The 21576-nt window shown below is 52.0% G+C and overlaps 3 protein-coding genes across 3 annotated transcripts; 1 reads left to right on the forward strand and 2 right to left on the reverse strand.

Moving 5' to 3' along the window:
• Nucleotides 1–198: 198 nt before the first annotated feature.
• On the reverse strand, nucleotides 199–13873 carry BO86DRAFT_329391 (dynein heavy chain). Its single transcript, XM_025668678.1, has 3 exons — nucleotides 13327–13873; nucleotides 949–13253; nucleotides 199–896 (listed from the first exon to the last, which is right to left on the reverse strand). Exons 1-3 carry the CDS (start codon nucleotides 13610–13612, stop codon nucleotides 441–443), a joined length of 13047 nt encoding a protein of 4348 aa, XP_025532353.1. The 5' UTR covers nucleotides 13613–13873; the 3' UTR covers nucleotides 199–440.
• Nucleotides 13874–14331: 458 nt separating this feature from the next.
• Nucleotides 14332–19700, reverse strand: BO86DRAFT_352829 (putative RNA helicase/RNAse III; the record flags this gene model as incomplete). The annotated part of the gene is made up of 16 exons (XM_025669499.1): nucleotides 14332–14628; nucleotides 14679–14831; nucleotides 14885–15070; nucleotides 15127–15640; nucleotides 15696–16096; nucleotides 16152–17222; nucleotides 17278–17457; nucleotides 17503–17571; nucleotides 17623–17692; nucleotides 17743–17801; nucleotides 17849–18530; nucleotides 18583–18690; nucleotides 18741–19006; nucleotides 19055–19158; nucleotides 19215–19411; nucleotides 19468–19700. The coding sequence occupies 16 exons, from the start codon at nucleotides 19698–19700 to the stop codon at nucleotides 14332–14334; spliced, it is 4590 nt and encodes a 1529-aa protein (XP_025532354.1).
• Nucleotides 19701–20245: 545 nt separating this feature from the next.
• On the forward strand, nucleotides 20246–21517 carry BO86DRAFT_352832 (IGBP1/TAP42 family protein; the record flags this gene model as incomplete). Its single annotated transcript, XM_025669500.1, has 3 exons — nucleotides 20246–20498; nucleotides 20592–20868; nucleotides 20936–21517. Exons 1-3 carry the CDS (start codon nucleotides 20287–20289, stop codon nucleotides 21515–21517), a joined length of 1071 nt encoding a protein of 356 aa, XP_025532355.1. The 5' UTR covers nucleotides 20246–20286.
• Nucleotides 21518–21576: the final 59 nt, after the last annotated feature.

A 21576-nucleotide genomic window follows, 5' to 3' on the forward strand; every position in this document is an offset into this window, starting at 1 on the left:
ATCATGTGTTGTTATTTGTCGATGCAGTATCTTGCTGTCAACTGGTGATAGTGAGACGAATGGTAGTCCGGCTTGACCATACATTAATCCCCCCATGGTAACTGCTAATGTACTGGTGGGTAGGCTGCAACCTACGCAACTAGTCATTATCTAGACCACACATCTTCTCAGCATACAATATGATATTCCGTACACGTTCATCTAGACCACACTTCCTAAGCATACAATAATATTCCGTACACGTCTAAAATACAACCCACCCCGATACCGACCTATTTACCCCGCCTCTAACGTACCCTAGTCCACTAAACACCTAAAATAAGAAGACAAGAATAGAACAGACCAGACTACTCCCTCACAGAGCAGAGTAAGTCCAACACACACAATCAAATCCCCCTCCCCATTTATCACTACTTCTAGGGTGTCCCCCCCACAAAAAACTAAGCAGACTCAATCATCAACTGCTCCCCCTCATCCAGCAAAGTCGTCACCTTCGCAAGATCGGAGATCATCTTGCGGCCGTGACCCACCAGCAGCAGCTTCTCCGCGTTCGCCGGCAAACCCAGGTAGGTCGGCGGCTCGCGCTCGGGGAGCTTGTTGACCCAGTCGACGAAGTCGCGGACGCTGGTGCCGCCGGGCAACGCCAAACTGTCGCTGGGGCTGTCGCCCGCCCCGGCGACGATCTTGTGCTCGTCCTCGAAGGCGGCCGGCGTGAGGAGGCTGGTCACGAGCGCCTCCAGCTGTGCGAAGTCCCCTTGGTCGTCGACCTTGCCGCCGTACGTCTCCGTCACCAGGGTGCGGATCATCTCCCAGGGGAGTTTCTGCGGGGCGACGTTGGAGCGGCCCTGCGCCACGGTGTCGACCCAGTAGTCGATGATGTGCGCGGAGCACTCGTACTGTACATGATTAGCGGGGGAGCGGGACGAACTCCGAAAAACAAAAACTTACGTCGCTGTCGTTAAACTCCCAGAATCCCTTCCATCCCAGGTTCGGCGCATAGCGGAGTCGTTCTTGCACGACGGCATGCAGGAAGCACAGGAGCAGGTAGACACGAGCCTTCTCGACCGGCGCCTTGGAGGCTCGGGTAGTCAACGAGGACAACGAGTCCTTCATGTTGGCGCGGACACCGGCGGGCTGCTCGTACATCAGAACGCGCGAGGCACGCAGCAGATTGACGGGAATCTTGGGACTGGATTCCATAGACAGGAAAAGTCGGAAGTCCCTGTGCGGCTTGAGCGACTCCAGGCGTTTCTCCAGGCTCTGCAGCCAGGACGGCGCCAGGTGGACGTTCTTGACTTGGACCCAGGTGCCGGCCGCCGCCGCGTTGCTGATCGCTTTGTCGGCGCTCTGCAGACCTTCGTTCGATCCCATGGCAATGTTCGCGCAGGTAGCGTCCATCCGCTCGACAAGAGCGTCGACCTTGTAGCTCGCGTCGAAGCCAGGGCTCGAGCTCAGGGAAATTGGCGTAGTAGCGCTCACCTGCTCGACAATGTCCTTCAGGTCCGCGCTTCCCTCGAATAGTTCCCGACCAAAGACAGCCTCAATGAAGCGCTCCGCAGTGGGAACAAATCTGTCCATGCGGCAGAGCTTCACCAGCAACAGTGACCGAAGCAACTTGTCCAGGTTCTCCATGTTGTCATCCCACACAGCAGGGATGAAGTTCTCCGCCAGCTCTTCACCAAGGAATTGGTCCCATTGCTCGGGGGAAATGCCGGGGAAGGTGGACTTGAAGATAGACATGTTGGAGATCTTGTTGAGCACCTCGTCCTTGCGCTCAGTCGCTGTAGAAAGATCCACACCCTCCATCGACTCATCAAGGATCATATCGATCAGACTCTTGTCCATCGGGTAGGGCGCAGCCTGAGCAAGGAGCATAGCCAATGTGATCCGGTCTTTCTGGATCAACCCAAGTGAGGTACGCTGATAGGTCGTAACGAACAGGTCCCGAAGAATGATCTGGACTCGTGCAGCATGGTCCTTCTCCTGAGCAAGACGCTTGTTCTGGTAAAGGACAGAGTTGAAAATATCAACAAAGAACTGCAGGGAGAACTGGTAGAAATGGTTGATATGATGAAGCTGCTCCAGAACGGCAAAGACAGCACTGCAAGAGCGAGCAATGATGCTGTAGTTGAGGGTGATGTTCTCAACCTCTGTCATGACGCCTTCGGTCTCCAGCATCTTCTTAGAAATCTCAGCCGCCTCCTTCTTCAATGTCTCGAGCGTCTCGATAACATTGTCATCGTCCAGGATATTGCCGCGAGACTCATTGAGCGCCTGCAGAAGTCGCTTTTCGAGTTGACGAAGATGGATCTTGAATTCTCCCTGCAATTTGACCAAATCGGTACGCCGGGCATCGACGTCGGGGCGCTCGAACTTCAGAACCTCGTTCAGAGACTGCGTCTGCAAGCTGCTCTGCGTGACAGTGAAATTGACAAAGGTTGTTCGACTGCAAACGTCCGGAGGGAACGAGGCAGACGGATCTCTTGTGGAGAGGAACAGTTTGAACGAAGGAGAGAAATCAATCTCTTGCTTGCCAAGTTGAATAAGCACACGACCGCCAGTCTTCTGGTACTCCTTATTGAGGACATGGTTCAGAATGGGATCCAGGTGCTCGGCGTCCTGAATGAGAATGGGATTGCCGAAACGCAGAGCACTTTCCAACTGCTTGACAAAGGAATCGTCCAGGAAGCTCGTAACAGTGAGTTTTCTATCCGTGCTTTCTTTCTCCAAAAACTCCGTAACACGACCAGACGGGTCAATGATGAGGGGATATCTGTTGTAGCGCTTGAGAATGATGGCGTTCTCCGTGCAAAGGTCATCAACGGGCAGCGAGTGATCTTGCCACGTCAGTCGCTCGTCGGCATTCGACAGGTACTCGGTGATGGGGTTGTGTGGCTTGAAGCCGATGCCCGACTGCTGCAGCTGATTGACCCACTCGTCGATCATGGCTTTGCGGAACTGTTGATCGTAGAAACCAGCATAGGCAAGGAAGGCTGCTGCGATGAGCACATCACCAACCAGCGTGCTGATCTGCGTCTCGAACGATTTACTTCCCTCCTCCCATCTAATGCGCTCCGACGAGAGACTGTCCAGCAAACGAACACTGCGGTCGACCTTGAATTGCACTCGTTCCATTTCCGCCTTGATAGCCTGGGTCTCGGATATGAGTGCCGCGTATTCCTCCTTATAGGTGGCGATACTGCTCTCAAGGTCTCTGATAGTCTTGTCGATAGTCTGGGCCTCAGCTTTGGTCTGAAGAGCCTGTTCCTCCAGCTGATCGACTTCCTCACGGAGGGGCCCAACACGGTCCAAGATCTCGGAATAATTGACTTGTGCTTCGACCCACTGCACCAAAGGACCACAAGCCTTACTAGCGCGGTTCACTCTCTCGTAGGTGAAGTCCTCCTTGGAAAGGAATTCAGCTTGCATCTTCACCCGGAGCTGCTTCGTCATCTGCTTCTCATTGTCGTAGTTCACGATGCTTGCGATAAAATCATCTTTACGGATGATTCCCTGGATGGTCTTCCAGCTATCGGGCCGGTGGCCCAGCAGAGCGCAGACAGCTTCCAGAGCAAGCCGAACACTGGCAGGGGGGTTGCCCATGGAACGGACTTCCGTCAAATGCTGACGCTTGATATTGCTGACACTCTTCTGAGCCTCCAAGACGGCCGGTTCGGCTCGAGCAAGGTCGTTCAGGACGACCTCTTTCCGGAGTGCAACCTCTTTCTCCTGCTTCTCTAAGGCTGCTTGGACTTCGAGAGAAACAGTCTTGCGCTGCTCGGCCTCTCGTTGATCGGCAACCATACGCTGCAGCTTTTCATTGGCTTCCGTATCTTTCTTCTCTAGCTGCGTCTTCTTCTGGGCAAGACTGGCTCGAAGATCGCGAACCTTGTCGACCGTATCGCGCAACTTCTCAAGTCCAACGTTCAAATGTCTTTGCTGCTCCTCGAGGTCCTCTCGCTTCTCATTGAAAAGCTTGACATATTGGGCGACGAAATCGAGGTAGTGGCGAGGAGTCAGATACGTAGTCCGATCTTGCTGCTTCTGCAAGCGCTGGTTGAATCGTTGCAGCGAGTAGTGGATGTACACCATAGAGTTGACAACTGCATCCCGATGAGAGGCAGGTAGGCTGAGCTCGCGATAAGCAACAGGAATGCTGTCCGGGGCAACAAAGTTGGGCTTGTCCAAGTCGACCGACTGCGTGAGTTCAGAACCAACTTGGAAGAGAGCCTGGTCCGACCAGTCGCCCATCCAGTTGAGAACGCATCTGTTGAACAGCGCGGGACTTGTTGCAGCCTTGGACGACAACCCTTCCTCTGGCGGGTTCATGGTAAACACGACGTGAAGGTTCTTGACGATCTGCTGCGTGAACCACTTGTACAATTCTTCCTGGCTGTCGAGCAGGAGACCTTGCCGCTGTGCGCCCTCCTTACAGGCTGTCATCAAGGAGGAGAATTCATCACCCTCAAAGAGACCCGGAACCTCGGCGTTGGCAAGGAGAGTGTTCATACGTTCAAGGAAACCCGAGTCGAGGACGTTTGCTTCGTCCATGATGAAACAGATCTTCTCACCCCTGCAACCTGCGCGGCGAAGAACAGTCCGAAGGTCATCGTCAAAGTCTTCAGAAGAGTACTTTCCATGCACCTTGATTTGAAACACCTTCAAACCATTCATCCACGCAACAAAACGTGACAGTGTGGTCTTCCCACTACCGCTGACACCGATGAGAATGAGATGGCCCTGAGGCTGACGGAACACTCGGTCAATGCGCAAGGCATGCTCCAGGACGTCATTGAACAAAACGAGAGGCACGTCAACTTCTTCCTCACAGAATGTCTTGAGGCGTGCCTTAACAAAGTCACGCAGGCGCTCTTGCTCAACTGGAACATAGTTCTTGGAGAGCCAGTTGGAGAACAAGATCGGGCCCTTCAGCGCTTGCTCTTCGTCGATTGTGGGGAAGTTGTCGAGCGCGATACGGCGCACCGCGTCCGCAGTCCAGCTTCTTTCTTCCTCAGTTACAAGTCGATCCTGGAAGAGACGCAACGCTTCGTGCGCCCAGATCCGAACCAGACCCTCGACGGAAAGTGTTTCGAGCGGTTTGATAGCTTCGTAAACACCACGAACCCATCTGGTAAGTTCACGCGGCGAGTAAACGTAGTGAGGTTGAATCTGGGGCGTGAACCTGGTCTGCGACTCGAGGTAGAATCGAACCATGGCCTTTGTGAGTGATTCGGAGTATCCGCGCAACAAAGGAAGAATCTTGAGGATTGCAGAGTTGAAGGTTCCATAGATCTGCATGAGCGAGATCTCGCCAGGGTAGTCGACCATGATAAGGGGAGCGTGACGCAAGAAACGTTCAGCCATGGGGGTACGTCCTGCATCGGTGGGAGGGTTACAGGCGCCGACAAACTGAATGCGATCGAGGGTGACCCATGTTTTGTCCGAGGTCCTCCAGAAGCCATTTTGCTCCACAAGCTGGCGAAGGAAGGAAATCGCACGCTGGGTTCCATATCTGTCTGGGGCAGGCAAGTTGATCTCATCACAGAAGATGACCAGCCAGCGGCCAATCTGGTTCGGAGACATGACAACACCGTTGAGAGTCTTCTTATATTCACAGTATTGCTCGAAGGTCTTGATCAACAGATCAGGAGTAGTCGCGCTGGAGAAGTTGAGGCCAACAACCTCCATATTCGGCAGCTTTCGAAGGGCAGCGAACAGCGTCATGGTTTTACCGGAACCTGGAGGACCACACAGCAACAAGGGCTTGTGCTCCGCGAGCCAGGAGTACAGAACATCTTCATGGCGAACAGTATCCACAGTAGGAATAACCACATCGGTTTGGGTGATGGAATGCGTGTTGATCTCCACGGAGGGCACTTGTGATTGCCAACTTGTCCACTCGGCCTTTGGCAGGGTAATATCAAAATCGATGATAGATGACGTTCCGTCAGGCGGAAGATCAGTTGTCGTCAACGCAGACACAAACTGACCAAAGGCTTTGCGGTCAACCAGCGGGCAGTCACCTGTGAAAGACCACACAAGCGCAAGGAGAAGCTTCTTCGAGATGTAGGCCTCAATCTGCTCAGAGTCCAAGGGGAAATCAACGTGTTGGATATTGTACTCGAGAATATTCCGACAGGCCTTGTTGAGAAGACTGAACAGAGTGTTCAGTGCACGGATACTGGTGAATTCCATGATGTGATTGTAGTTCTTAGCTTCGTCGAGAGACTTCAGAACAAGCTCATCAGTCTGCAGCAGATGTTTGAGAATGTTAGAAAGCATCTCCTGAGCATCCTGTGTCTTGATGGCAGCCTGGCCTGCGGGAGCACTGTCATCGTCCAGATCCTCGAAGGTCCGGGTTCTGAGCGACTCAACATAGTTCGAAATCATCATCGAAGGAGTAACTGTGTCGTCGTTGAACCAGACCATACCGCAACGACTGACCGTGGCCAAAGTCGCGTACTTCAAGCTTTCGACTTCAAACATGATACGAACATTCGGTGGCAGGTTGAGACGCTCTCCGTTCGGGAGTGTCAGGAGCTTGTTGTCATCCAAAACACTGTTCAAGTTCTCTACCCACTCCGGATCGACATCACCATCGAAAACAATCCAGTGACGCTTCGCATCTTCACCTCGAAGGTTGTCCACGATCTTTCTAAGAATACCAGTGAAGAGACCGTCGGTCCACTCCCTAGTGGTCGGATCTAAGCTACCATATAGTGCTTCCTTGGACATGACCTTGGAGTCAATAATGTGAGAAACGCTTTCGACATTTTCGATGCGTTGAAGAGCCTGCAGCAGAATCTTCCATGCAGCAGATTTACCGGACCCCGACTTACCCACCATCATCACACCGTGATGGATACTCTGGATCTGGAAGAGCTGCAGGGCCTTTGTAATCCACATCTCGCTGTCGACATAGTGTTGCTCGTTGGCGATTTCACGAACGGCTGCGGTGAGCTTTTCATAGTTGGCAGGCACGTATTCGACTCCAGCGAAGTCTTGCCTCTGGATATCTAGCATTCTCTCGACATCCTCACGAACCAGCTTAGGTGCAATTGTTTCGCGGAGACTCTGAACAATAATCTGTGGCTCAATGATCTCATCAGGTCCCAGGTCACCATCGGAGTTGGCTATTCTGGTACGCTTGAGACCTCCTGAACTGACCAAGACACTCTTGAGGGCACGCAGACCGAAATCGTAGTGAGCCTGCTTGGACAACTGCGAGGAACAGTGGTCGAAGAAGGGAACGGTCTGTTTTGATAGTCGCTTGGCTTGCTTGAAGCCTTGGGAGAAAAGCATCACCTCTGTAATCAATTCCTTGTCTGGCTTGGACATAGCGACGCTCCGGAAGAGTTTCTTCAAGTTGTCTGGGAGGTTGGAACGTCCTGCATATCCAGGGTTCATGGTGATGAAGATACCAGTGTTGGGATTGACGGAGAGACGTCTACCAACCAGCTCTATCTGGGCCTTGTCGTCCTCTTCACCAGTCCGGAGACCGATCTGGATATTCTGAATCTGCTGAGATACGGCCGACAGAATTCTCTCTTCGAGACGGTTGAACTCATCAAAACAACCCCAGGCACCGACTTGACAGATACCCAAGAAGATGCGACCCATGGCCTGGAAATCGAAAGTGTCATCACAGCAGAAAACGAGGGTAAATCTTCCGAGCTGGAGACCAAGTGCTTTAACGGACTCAGTCTTTCCTGTACCAGCGGGACCGTAAGGAGAACCTCCCAGTCTTTGACAAAGAGCCTGGGTGAGGGTAAGGAAACAACGATCGGTAAGAGGAGTGCGGACAAGACGTTCAGGAACACCCAGATATTCGAAACCATAGTTCAGCTTAGCATTGGCCATGTGAACATACAATCTCTGGAGGAAGTCTCCTTCAGCATGATAGACATAGCGCATCTGGAGGAGCCACAGGTAGTGGGTCGGTGTGGAAGCATTCATGGAGATAAGTTTGGAGATGACATCTCGTTGGTGAACGAATTCGGTGATCATGTGCTCACACTTCTTTCTGGTTATCCCATCCAACTCGCCAAGGACTGTGGCGGCCAACAGTTCCAATACTCGGACTTGAGAATCGAACAATGCGGGCAGATTGCTTCCACCGCTCTCCAAGGATCTCTGAACAGCACTGGTCCACACGACCTGACTGGCAAGAACCACGATTTGTGCGGGATAGTTGGCCAGGAAATCATTAAAGGCAGTGTGATCAACTTCCGGGGCATTGTACAGCGGTTCAAACTGTTCCACAGCTTCCGCCAGAAGCTCGGCAAGGGTCAACTTCATGTTGCTCTCAATAGCACTGAGCCAGTCGTTGATCCGAGGCGTCTTGACCAGGTTGATCTCCTTCTTGAGTCGAACTTCCTCGCCTTCCTTGGAGGTAAAACCAATGATATTGTTGTCATCGTCCATCAGGACACCTGAGAGACCGGCAAACATCTTCTTGAAGTGTTTTGCGACGCGGAAAATGTCGTTGGAGTTACCGATAATCTCGAGCAGATCCTCGTCACCAACGAAGTAGAAACGAGGGAAGGACACACGCTCCCGCTCAAGATACTCTCCCAGAGCCTTCTGGATCTTATTCAGCAGCTCAGCCAACCGTTCGAGAGACTTTTGTACACCATTGATAGCAAGGACATCTAGCACGAAGGGCGACTTGTACACCTTCTTCATGACAGCAAAGAATTCAGAGTTGATGTTCTGGAAGCGACTAGATTCGAGTGGCAGCAGGTGCTTGATATCTGCATTGCCAGTGAAAACACCCTCAAGGTAAACCCACTGTCTCTGAACATCGATCCAGACGTCAAAAAGAACATGAACTCTGTTAAGCTTGTCTTCCCAAGAGGAGGCTTCCTCCTCGAACTCTTTGTAGTAGGGAGAATGCTTCATTGCCTGGAGAGAGTTCAAATTCTCGCTACATTTGGCAAACAGGTCGTCGAAGCCACGAATGAGACGGCATTTGTTCTGGTAGTTGACCAGGTCGAGGGAGTAGTTCTGCCATGTTTCGCGAACCGACTTCAGGAACTCTTCCAGTGCCATCTCCCCCTGTGCTTGAGCGATGATATTACGGATAATGGTCTCGCTAACCGCAAGCTGAAGATCCCACACATCTCCAAGGGTCAGGGAAACGAGTGAGAACCTCTTGCCTGGTTTCAATGCCTTGTAGATCTTATGCCAGTGTCTCTCGCGAACGGCCTCAGACTTCATGTCCGAGAGCAAGGGGTTTACTTTGAGGAGCTGGCGAAGAACATTCTGGATGTGTTCAAAGGCTGCGTATTGGCGCATGCGACTAGGCATCTCCTTTGTCATCTTGATCAATCCATCAATGGATTGACGGAGTTTTCTCGGCTGCACACTAGTCCAGAGCATGTCCCTCAGGTCGTTAAGGCTCTTCCAGATGGTCGACAGAGCTGCCCAGACAGACATGAAATCTTGCACCTCTTCCAAGATGGCGGGTAACGCAGACTCTGCGCCAGCTGGAAGGTCGAGAGCCTCCTTCGCCTTCGAAACCATCTCATACTCGGATTGTAGAGACTCGAGACGAGACTGGAACGAGCTCAGCGTGCGAGACGCTTCTTCGGGCGGGATTGTACCGGACACGGGCTTCTCCTCGTTCCACTGGCTGATGACTTCTGTGATCTTATCGCCAATAACCTTGTCTTCAGCTGCAATCTTCGCACGCAGTCCTTCGGTTTGGTCCTGAACGATCTTGCTCTTCCGCGCAAGGAGTTCGTTCAAGGCTTGCCATTCGCCATCAACGTTTTCAACGTGAAGCCAATCGCTGGGGAACTGATAGCGCTGTCGGGCAAGTGTGGCTTGACCTTGACGGAAAAGATCGACCTCTGGTTCCCAGACCTTGGCCTTGCGCTTGCACTGCTGAACAATGGTAATGAAAGAGACAGCGTGAGCCGTAGAGGCTGCTTCCAAGGTTTGCCCTTCCAGATCTCTGCGGGCAGCAGCGATCTCAGAATGAATCTCCCTCATTCGGCCTCCGAGCTTAGATCCAAACTTGAGCAGGATCTCATGCTGCCATTGATCATACTTGGAATTCACTCGCGTCTGGACTTGTTCGTAGTCAATCTTAATGTTACCGAATGACCGGCTCACTTCCGAGGTATCGAAGGTAGCACGGCTCTTTCGGATCTCTTGAAGGAGCTGCAACCATTGAGACAGGTCATCACCAAGGATATCATAGACTTGTTCTGACTGCAAGTCCCACAGAGACTGGAATTGCAGCCATTTGTCCACGTACGCCGAAACATCCTTCAGTCTCGACTCAATGGCGTTGTAGACCTGGTTCAATTCATTGGTGCAATGTTGGGGAAGAGTAGCGAAGCAAGCCTCGGAGAGCTGGATCTTCTGCACATCGATCGAAATCTGGTATCTAGACGACTTAATCTTCTCAAGATTGCAGATCACACCAAGCCAGTTGTCAAAATGAGCGAACCAGCTGGCACGGGCATACTGCAGAGGTGGGTCTAGGTGGAGAACCTGGTTGCGCATGGAGATCTCGTGTACTAGGCCGGGGAACTCGATGCTGTACAAAGAGGCTTCGTTTTCACCGGTCTGTACACCACTGGAGATTTGCATGGTGTGGTGACTATCCGTTGCGTCCTGGAACGAGAGAATCCATTCGCGTATGGCACGATGGAGACGCTCGCGCAGGATCAATTCAATCTTGTGGTTCAAATTGGCGACCCAGTATCCAAGGTTCACATAGTTCTCCAAGTTCAGCTTGTCGACTGCAACCTGGATAGCATCCAAGCGTTGTCTGAACGCAGTAGCATCATAAGGACAGGTCTTCAACTCATGAATTGCCTTTTGGATACTTTCATTGATCGAAGCCAGGACGGCTGTCTTGGACTGAAGTACGGATGCTGACCCAGCGAACTCACGGACGAACTGAACATGCTTGCTTTCTCCCCTGGTTGGGATGGCTGTCTCAATAGCTCCGTTAGCCAACGCAGACTGTTTAACATGAAGCTCATATGAGTGGACAAACGATTCCCATCGTAGGGGAACACCCTTGATGATCATGGTTTGAGCGTCGTTCACGTATCCATTCAACAGGATTGCGACATCGGTCATGGTCATAATCGAGCGATTTGTTTGTAGCAGGGTGCGGACACTCTCCATCAGGCTGATGGCATACGGGTAGACGCGCTTGGCTTCTTTGGAAATGTTGCTGACCGCATGGGGAACTTGAAAATTAAGCCAGATAAGGTTTCTTACTTCCTTGAACAAGGCAATGATCTGGGCATCGAAATTGACAGTAAGTTCCAGCGTGTTTCCAGCAGCACGGTTGCGCACAATGTTGAAGAGGCGGCCCGAAATGGTGATGTGCCGCCGTTGTACATCGTGGAGCCAAGACTCAAAGACCGGGCGCGTATCCAGCTTCTTGCGGAACAGATTACTCTCAGCCTGGAGCTTCTGGCCCTCAGAGTGAAGGTGCCAATCTTCTCCAAGCACGTTCTCGACTTTGCGCATGTATCCGTCTAATTGACGCTCAATCTGACGCGCCCAGACAATGGCACCAGCAACAGGGGGCATATCGCGCAATTGCGCCATAGCATGTGCTTCGGAGTGGCCATATTGTTGCTTAAACCGCTCATGCAAGGACGAGATATCTTGTTTGACATTTTCAATGAGCTGAGTCTGGTACTCGCCGATAGCACCGCGGATTTTGGGGCGGACGAGGAGAGCATTGAATTTGGAGAAGACACGGAACATCTCGTTGGCGTTCTTCGCAGTGGCCAGACGGTCTCGAAGACGGGCTATGATAGAGTTCTCGACACGGGACGTACGCTCATTGTAAGCGATCTCTTCCTTAATCCACAGTTGGGTGCCAAAAGGAGAGACGTCCAAGACGTCAACATTCTTCAGGGCTGCGTAAGCTTGAGCGACTTCTTCAACAGCGTCAACATCGCCAATCTCCTCGACGATGACGGCTCCATCAGAACCAGCTCCGGCAGCCGCATCGCCAGCAGAAGTCGTCTTTGGACCGAGGACGTTAACGATTGTGCGTTGAAGCTGCTCATGATTGACTCTGAAGGTGTTGATATACTTCAATCGTTCTTGGGTCTTTTCGTGGCGCGCGGCGATCTTGATCGGGATGAACTTCTCATTGCGGCGACGAGTAGACTCACGGGCAACATTGGTAAACTCTTTCAGATTTTCATCCCAGGTTCGCCAGATGGCGCCGGCCGTCTTCATCAACGATCGAAACTCGCGGTAATCGAGATGGAGGATTGTGCGGCCGTGTAGCAGGGAATGAATCACATTGTCAAGGTCTCCAGAGATAGCCTCCACCAAGGAAAGTGCGCGCTTAATGGGATAGGGGCAGATCTTCAACTTCTTGTTCAGGTGGTTAAAGATCAAGTTCAAAGATTCCTGAACTTTCTGCAACGTGGTTGCCGACAGCAACTCGTCTAGAGGAAAGTCCCGCATAAGCTGGTTGTATTTCTGAACCAGATCGGTCGCTTCGCGCAAGCCCGTGTCCGCGACGAAACTGAGAGTCGCTTGGTAACGTTTCGCATGGCGCAGAATGTCCATCGTCAACTGAACGCCGTCGCCGCGCAGTTGAGCTTCGATACCTTCGAGAGCAGTTTCCATCGACAGCCAGAAGTTGATCTCTTGAGCTGCGGACCCGCTATCGGCATCACGAGACATCTTGGTGATGGTCTGAATCGACCGAATCCAGCCGTTGACGTTGTTCTGGATACTGTTGATGAAAGCGCTGCTCTCCAGTATCGTCGGGCTGATCAACTCCACCGAGGGTCTGACTCCGCGCTTTTCTGCCTCGAGCAGCGCCCCCTGAACCACCTCATGGAGCGGCAGATTCAAGGCGGGGATCTCGACATTCTGCTGCAAATGCTGAAGCCCGAGTTCCAGCTCCGCGAATTTCTTCTTGGTGCCAGGAACCCCCGTCTTCACCTCCGTATCCGTCCGGGGCTTCGATCCACTCGCGACCTCCTGGGTGCGGGTATAAGCTTCGAAGTAAGGACTGAGCGCGTGGCGAAGCAGCAGGTGTAGGATCTCGTAGGGCGAAAGGGCGTTGCTCTGCTGAGCGGGGTCGGTACTCAAGGAAGCCACACCCGGGAGGTTCAGGACCTGGATCTGCGCCGAGATGGGGAGCGAGGGATCGATGGCCGCGGGCCGCTTGATGAAGGCGACGGAGGCGACGGTTGTCGGGGCGGACGAGATTTCGGCGGCGAGGCTGTACACGTACTGACTTGACGATTCTGCGCAGTTTGAAGATAATTCTCTAGTTAGCTGGTTGATCACAAAGGCATGGTGTCCAAGGAGAGTGCGTACCCTCGTCAACGTCGGCCCCGTTGGCCTCTCCAGCGGCCACCAGGTCTTTCTGCACATAGAGAGCGACCTGCGACTCTGAGGCAAACCGCGTGCAGCGCTGCACAGTCTCATTGTATTTGGCCTCGGACAGCAAGCTTCCGGTGCTTTCCAGCTCAGTTTTCAGAGCGCCCAGAGTCACCTGCAACACACCGATCAAATACTGGATGACAGCACTTGGATCCACCAAAGCTGTCGTCTGCGCCGATGGCGGGGCCCCGTTTGAGACCTCCGCACTGGCAACCTCCATATCTGTAACTCCTTATGTACAACGATGCGCGGATATCATAGAGGTTGGAGGAGAGGTTTCGTTCGTGTTTTTGGTTCGGGGAAAGAGGAGGGAGGGGAGCGGGAGAAGTTGCGGATTTGTTGACACCAGAAAGTCGCGGTATCGGTTCGGGGTGCGCGGAATCAACCCAAGCTCTAGTCTAGGCTCTAGGTATAGTCGGAACTAGGAAGACCACGGCAGGAAAAAGAGCGGTAGAGTGAATGAAGCGAGCTGAAAGTGAGGAAATGAAGTGAGGAGTTGTAAGTCCAGGGGTTCATAGAAAGGATTTGTAGGTAGTAGGATAATCTCCAAAGAAGATCTTCCGATCGGGCTCAGCTTTCAGTTTACCTTAGTTGTGGTTCCAGGCACTTTTTTTCCCAACCAGCGGACGCGGGTTGGAGAACAACAGCGGGAGGGACTTAGTCTAACTGTCTAAGGTCAGACCGTCAGTCGGTAAGCCTGAAGGAAGGGGACTTGAAGGGAACTTCAGGGGGCATGCCTGCCACCTTCCCTGATTCGGACTAGCCGCTCCGTGCCCCAGCTCTTGCCTACCACGGATCTACATATCATACACCATATCTATAAGGTACCTACACCGTACAGTGTATAATCTTAGATCTTGATTAACACCTCAACTATCGATCCAACACCTGTTCGATGTTCCCAGTTGACTGATTTAATTCAATAGACCACATCATTTGTTAAATCGCTGTCCCAATCTCTTGGTCCGCCGCATCACACACCTCCCGACAATCGCAGTTATATTTCTGGCGGAACTCCAAACGCGACATTCCCTCCAGAGCCGCCAACGCTCTCTCGCTGGCCTTGACTTTAGCGTAGCGGGTGGACGAAGACCTGCCCTCAGCAATGATAGCATCATGCACGAAGACTGCTGCCAGCACACTCGACTGAGTCCCATCGGCACCAGGCAGCTCTCCGGCTTTCAGGCAGTAGTTCAGGCAACCATACTCATTTCCCAATCGGTTGTGGAGGAACGTCTAGCCCAAGTCAGTCATAAACTGCACAAGAAATCAGGGGTGGCTCGTACAGTTGGATGCTTGTTAGCAAATGTGTCGTAGATGGTCATGTCCTCGAAATAGGGCTGGATGAAGCGATGGAAGAACACTTCAGCCACCTCGAAGTCAAAATTGGAGTCAACGAAGATTGCTCCCAAGTAGGCCTCGACCATATCCGGCAAGCACTAGATAGTCAAATTAGCGTGGCTGAGCGCATCTCGCTCAGACATTTCCTTACTTTCGGCGGGTCGTTCGCATCAACCCAGTAATCCACTGCACCTTTGCTCTCACTCTCCGCCATCTGAATCGCTTGCGCGTAAAGAGTGATTTGTGACTGCAAAGGGTTGCTGAAGTGCTTCAAATGCGTATGAAGGCCCAGCTTCACTGCTAAGGCACCGAGGTACTTGTTGGACACCATCGCCATCTGCAGCTCAATTGTCAATAGCATTCTTTGCGATTGCGGGGCGGTCAGCCGCCTACCTTGTGCTCGGTGAGCCACTGGGGATCTCGATCTGGGAAACGATGGAATATATTTTCGACACAGACCATGTCTAGTAGAGCGTCCCCGAGGAACTCCAGCCTTTGGTAGCAAGGAACCTTAGCCCAAGCAGAGGGCAGCGAAGGATGGGTGAACGCGGATCGCAAAAGCCGGGGATACTTGAACTTGTAGCCAAGCTTCTCTTCAATCTGTCGGGCCAAATCAAGCTCAAAACCATCGGCGGTCTGGACTTGGTATTTAGGTATGCTGTACAGATCCTGGTAATTCCCCCAGGAGATGACTTTGTGGCTCGCATCGTCTACGAGAGCAGTCACTGCTTTTACTGCCATGTCAAACCGATGCTGGGGTCCCCCGGTGAGCAGAGATGCTCCTATCAACGCCTCGCAGACATCTGCGATGGTCTTCTCTCCTAGTGCATGTTTAGTCGCTGAGCTCATCTGCTTGCTGTGATCCTTTCCTCGCAAGAGGCTCAAGCCATCAGGATACCATGTGTGTCTTCAAGCAGTGGTCAGTGATCTATTTCCGCTCAAAATGCCTAGGGGCTTCATACCGAGAGAAACCTTGTGTCCTGACATACTTATAGAGTTCCTTCTGTACCGCCGTGTTGAATAAGTTCCTGTTGCAGACAAGACACATTCGGCTGACATGGTAGTCGAATTCGTCATCGTCGGGATTCTGTGAAAAAAGAGCAATTGAGGTAGCCATCTTGAGAAAGCAGTCCCCAAGAAACTCGAGGCGCTCGTAGTTCTTCCCCATGCCCCTTTGTATGTGAATTTGCTGGGCTCGATGTTCCTCTGTGTTGTCAGAATCCTTGGTCAAAGCCTCTAGTGCAAATTCAAGTTTGATCGTAAGATCCAACCCGGCGCAAGCTTCCAAGGTTATCAAATATGAGTTCATCCTGGATATAATGGCAGGAAACGCCAGACATGAGGCTGCTATTGAAGCAGGAATCTTATGATGGTCAGTTTGGAAAGCAGCCGATAATGGGGCAAAAGAAGTCACGCACGGCGGAGATCTTAAGTGGCTCAACGCAAATGTAGCACCTCGTTTCGACTTCCCTTTCCGTCTCCGTCATTCTGTCCAACAGGTTTCTGCGAAGGCGAACTAGTTCCGCTTTCAAGACCGGCTGATTCCAATCGCAACTTGAGAGGAATTTGGCACGCGAGTTCTTTGAGAGGCTCGTGCTGTAATTCATGATATCACTCATGTGCCTGCGCCGTGCCGCAAAGGAAGGTGGGGGATCTGAAGGGTGTAGAGTTCTCTCAACCGCAAGAGTGAAGTATCTGCACGCCCCGTTCCAGTTATCAAAGACCAGGCGATTGAGCAGATAGTCTGGATCTGTCTTACTTGTAACTGGCAAAGTCTCGTTGTAATACATGTATATCAGGGTCTTCCAATCAACCAAGTCCCTGGGGCTGGTGTCCCGATCTGGAATGGCTTGTGAATGTGCCGGTCCTAGCCAGTATGTCATCTTTTCGGGTTGGTAGCCATAGGTTTTGTGGAAGATATCACAAAACACTCGCAGGAAGAATGTCGTGAAGTATTGCAGCTCTATCTTTGAGATTGTTAGCTGTTCTCTCAATGGAATCAGGTGCACCATCGTCTCTATATCTTCATCGAGATAGATGGGAAAGGCTGGAAACTCCGGAAGGGGGTTCCTAGTAAGCAACAAGAGGCTTGCGTGCTGTCTTGCTAGGGGACGAGAAGGTTCCAACAGGATTACAGTGATGTAAAGACTATGTGGAAGCTCGCCTCTTTTGTCTTCCCAAAATGACGGTTTGACTATCATGTCGTACTGGCTAGTCTGCTTGGAGGTTATGGCAAGTTTGGCATTCCTCATCGCAGGCAAGCGACGATGGAACATTGACTTGAAGTGATTGTCGAGCAATCCGGCTTTGCGTAGCCGTATGCATGTATCAAATGCTGCAGTCTGCATGGCTCTCGATTTTCGGATTTCCGGACTCCCAGTGAGCCCTACCACTGGCGACTTCTCAGGCAGAATGACCTCGCAAACAAAAGCATTGTTGACAGGAAGTACCACGTAATGCACTTTTGCATCTTGCTCTTTCTCATATTGCTTGAACGGTTGCTATGTCAGCACAATCACAGTCTATCATATGGATCACACTTACCAGAGAGCTAGCATAGCGAGCGAGTATGGCAATGGCGGAGTGATAGGTCAACTTGGCACCGGATGCTTTGATAGTGTAAGTCCGCTTGCCGGCTTCTTTCTCCAACACCTTTTCTAGATCATCGTTCCCATGCAGTAATCTATTCTCAGGCAGAGCTTCACAAAACTGTTGCATTATGCTCTGTCTCAGATTAGCCCGACTCTTCTAAACAGGATGTGGGCCTACCTCGGCATCTCGAACTTCCGACAGTCGGTCCTGGTGCTGCGGATTGTATCTTTCGACTATGATTGCATACTGTGAATAAAATAAGCATTGACTTCGCGGATCGAGAGTCGTATCTCATACCGTTGACTTGTAGTGCCGGGCACGACCACGGCTCTGCACGTACTGAATGAGTGTCTGGTAAAGATCAAACCTATGCTATAAGTCAGACCCTCTCAATGGTGGACATCTAGGTCTGTATACCTAACGACGAGATTACAGTCCGGAATATCAAGACCTTCTTCAGCTACCGAGGTAGCGAACTTATTCAGTCAGCATTATTGATTCTGTAGGCAGCATCGTCACCTACCAGGCAGTTGATCTCTCCTTCTCTGAATTTAATCAAGGTAAGGAACTGCTGACGAAAAGTTATGCCCATTCCTGCAACGTCCCCCGATCGAACCCCAATAAGCACACCAGGTCGAAGGTAAGGGATAGGTAAGTTGCTAAAAAGCTCAAACAACATTAACGCGGTGTATCGTTTCTCGGTGAAGACAATGCACTTTGTTTGATCTGGATGCAGAAAGCGCTTCTGCAGCTCAGCACGGAGCAACTGCACCTTCGAGCTTAGAGTTCCTGGAGCGAGAGGGCTGCTGAGCTCATGCCTTTTGACAAGGTTGCTGGCTTCTCTGATTCGCAAGATTTGTGTATGCGTGTCCTGGGATTCTGTGAGCGAACTATTAGATTCAACCGACTTGTTGATCTTCCCCTCGAGTCGGGGCAGAACGTCATCAGCTAAAGCACGCAGCCATGCTCTATCCGAGCACCAACTACCCAGTTCAGAGGTTGCCTGCCAGGCGAATTTGAAGATTCCCTCGAGACACTCGAGGTCACCAAACCGTTGCTTGAGATCTTTGTACAATGCCGTCGCGACTGGGGGCTCTAATCTCTTGTATGCCCACGTTTCTTCGACCGGACGACTAACATATTGTCGCAGTAACGTAGCCTGGGATGTTGTGGCAATAGTGCTGTCTAACAACGTTTCAAGCCTCCTACGAGATATTAGCAAGTGCATCAGAGAGATAGGAGAGAGCTTGTTCATACATCGCAGCATCGACCACATCACCTTTGGTGTCCACTGGAGAAGCCGTCATCCCAAATACCCTTGGCCGCTTTGAAGGAACCTCCTTCAGGTACGTGTCACGAATAATCCTAAGCCCAGTCAGACAATCTACTCGAGCTTTGTCACACACTGAACGCACCGTGCATAGGGATGATCCTTCTTGGTATGGTGAGCTTCATCAAAGATCAAGAGATTGATCTGATCCATCCTGATGTAAGAATTGAGCAAGCATTGATGCAGGATCTCAGCCGTGCAGACAATGACCATGTTCGTCTTGAAATGCTCGTCCCAAATCTCCTTGTTCCACAGATCGGTTCCCATGGCGCCGAAGAACTGACCAACGCTTTGATCGAGGTTGTGACGTAGCACTGCCGCTTGCTGAAAGGCGAGAGTAACGCTATCAACCTGTCGACGTGTGAGTTTTCTCATAAACTCATGGAAAGATATACGCACCAAGAAAAAAGATATGCGGTGCGGCTTTCCTTCAGCACGATCATTTAGCTCGTTTTGCAATGTATGCCTAAGGAGCAGCACTGCGATCAAAGTCTTCCCCGAGCCTATCACACACATAGATCAGACATGCCAGGCCTATTGAGTGGGTGTCAGTTCTTACCAGTTTCGAGCACGGCAATCGTATTCTGTGCCTTGGCCCTTTCGAAGAGCTCTACCTGGTAGTCTCTTGGATCCAAGGTACCAGTGGCAAGATCGTGCTTGACTATCAAGTGAGCGGTCGAAAGCTGGGCGTCAGGCAGATCAGGCGCCACCCTTTTGTTGGTGTCGACGGAATCGGTGACAGCGCGCTCGGACAAGCTGGGTGAGTGTTAATCACACCCAAAAATGAAGGGTAAGTGATGGAATGAACTTACAGGACGTTGAACTTGGCATTTTGAAGCCTCCGTCGTTGCGAGGCATCCATTGGGTTGATGCTTTCTTGCTCATCATCATCCGAGTCAGACGAGCTGGAAGCGTTTTCGGCGTTCTCTGAGATGACCTCGACTCCAGTGGTCTCGTTGGTAGCGCTTGGGGCGTCGCTCTTAGTATTGGAGACAGGGATCTCCAGAAATCCGGCGTTGAGGTTGTCGACGTTCGACCCAGCCATTTTCATACTCTAGGCTCGACTCGGAGTAGGAGAATTGTGGCGGAGAGAGGGAAAGTGTTCATGTTAGAAATGCAGAAGAGGTAAAGTGAGTGTTTAGTGAAATGGGCAGGGCTTGTAGTGGAATGAATTTCTCTTCGACATCTGTGACAGTGTCACCGTGTTGTGCAGTGAATACAAACCGTACAACAAACGGACCATGCTCTGTTTGTAGAGTGTGAATGTTTCACACGCCGGCTTGAGACATGTCTTCGAGGTTATTGGAGTTACACAGCTTCGAAATGATCAGCATAAGGTATGTGCTGTTACAATAGTGATATCAAGTATCTAGACTTCGCAACTGAGATCACTACTTACCATGGACACGACTAGACCGGAGCAATATTCTGTGAAAATATATTGAAATTTGAAAATATATACTTCCCTCCACCGGGCTGGAGCGCGAGGATCCACCCCTAAATTGATAGCTGCGGGGCTTGCCGCGGGGCGGGCCCAGGGAATTATTTCTTCGAGGGCACGTCGATCAGCCATCCTCCATACCCAGAACCCAACACCTGCACCACCCTCAGCAAGACGCACATCCAACCTAATGGAACCACCACAGAACCTCCGCACTCTATTCACCGAGGCGAAAGCCGAGAAGACCGCGCTGGAGGGGCGGTTCGACAGCAACACGGATGCTTATCGCAGTGATGTCAACGCAGTCATAGCCAAGCTTGAGGAATGCCAACGATTAGTGAGCTTGCTGTCCCTGTTCAGCTCCAACGAAGCTCTCGAGGACATCTCCACCGGAGATCTACAGTACTGGCCCCCCCCCCCCCCCCATTTTGTTCAGTCATAGACATTTGATCGGAGCTTGTCTTTTGTTCACACACACCCTCTCTCTCACTGCAGATACCTGACCGTCGAATACCTGCTCGCCGACCTCCTCCAAAGAACCTACACATCGGACCGCGAAGCCTCCCTCCGCCGGGCCCTGAGCCAGTACGAAAGATTCCTCGCCCGCCTGGAAGAATACGAGATCCTCAGCGCCAGCGACAAGAAGCTCTACGAGCGGTACGCGGCCAACCCGTCCACCTTCTCGCTCACCCCCACCAACGATGCGGCGGTCCGGCGCGAGGTGAAGATCACCCGGTTCCGGGAGGAGAAGGAATTGAAGCAGAAACTCGAGGTTAGACAGCATCACAGGCTCTTGACATGAAGGAGGTCGCCCGCTTACTCAATCTCCAAACAAAAAGTACTTGTCCAAGAACAAAGACCGCCTGCAGAGTGACGAGGACGATGTGCGCGCGTTGTACCTGGCGGAGCTGGCGCTCTACGCCCACCAGACGTTCCAGTCGCTCGACCTCTTGGCGCAGGAGTTGTCGATGTTGGCCACGATGCGCACGGCACCCCCCAATCCCACCGAGCTGTCGCCGGAGGACCCCCGGAGACGCAATGGGGAAGCCGAATCGGGGTATTCCGAGCGACTGGACCGCCCGATCGCCGAGCTCTTGAGAGGAGGAAGGCTCGGGCCGATTTTGAGCAAGGAGGGACGGCCGATGCAGCCCTTCACATTACTGGATCGCCGCACCCAGCTGCAGCAGGGCGTGTTCCGCTCCGGGCACAACCTGCCGACTATGACCATCGATGAATACCTCGAAGAGGAACGAAGGCGGGGCAACGTTATCGAAGGGGGAGGCGAGGCATCCGGGATCAAACCAGAGGTCGACGAAGACGACCACGATATCGCCGACGGGGAGACTATGAAGGCCCGGGCCTGGGATGAGTTCAAGGAAGCAAACCCCCGAGGCTCGGGAAACACTCTCAATAGAGGATGATTGCCATGAATGCTATATAGACGCCGATGGTTGGTTTCTTGGTCCGAGTCTCGCCACGA

The sequence above is a fragment of the Aspergillus japonicus genome (assembly GCF_003184785.1).
Source record: "Aspergillus japonicus CBS 114.51 unplaced genomic scaffold BO86scaffold_3, whole genome shotgun sequence".
NCBI lineage: Eukaryota > Fungi > Ascomycota > Eurotiomycetes > Eurotiales > Aspergillaceae > Aspergillus > Aspergillus japonicus.

Coding starts and splice junctions, on each gene's coding strand:
- BO86DRAFT_329391 (XM_025668678.1), bottom strand. CDS start 13,612: ATGGAGGTTGCCAGTGCGGAGGTCTCAAACGGGGCCCCGCCATCGGCG. Junction 13,254..13,326: donor CGGGGCCGACGTTGACGAGG/GTACGCACTCTC, acceptor CAAACTGCGCAG/AATCGTCAAGTCAGTACGTG. Junction 897..948: donor GGGAGTTTAACGACAGCGAC/GTAAGTTTTTGT, acceptor AATCATGTACAG/TACGAGTGCTCCGCGCACAT.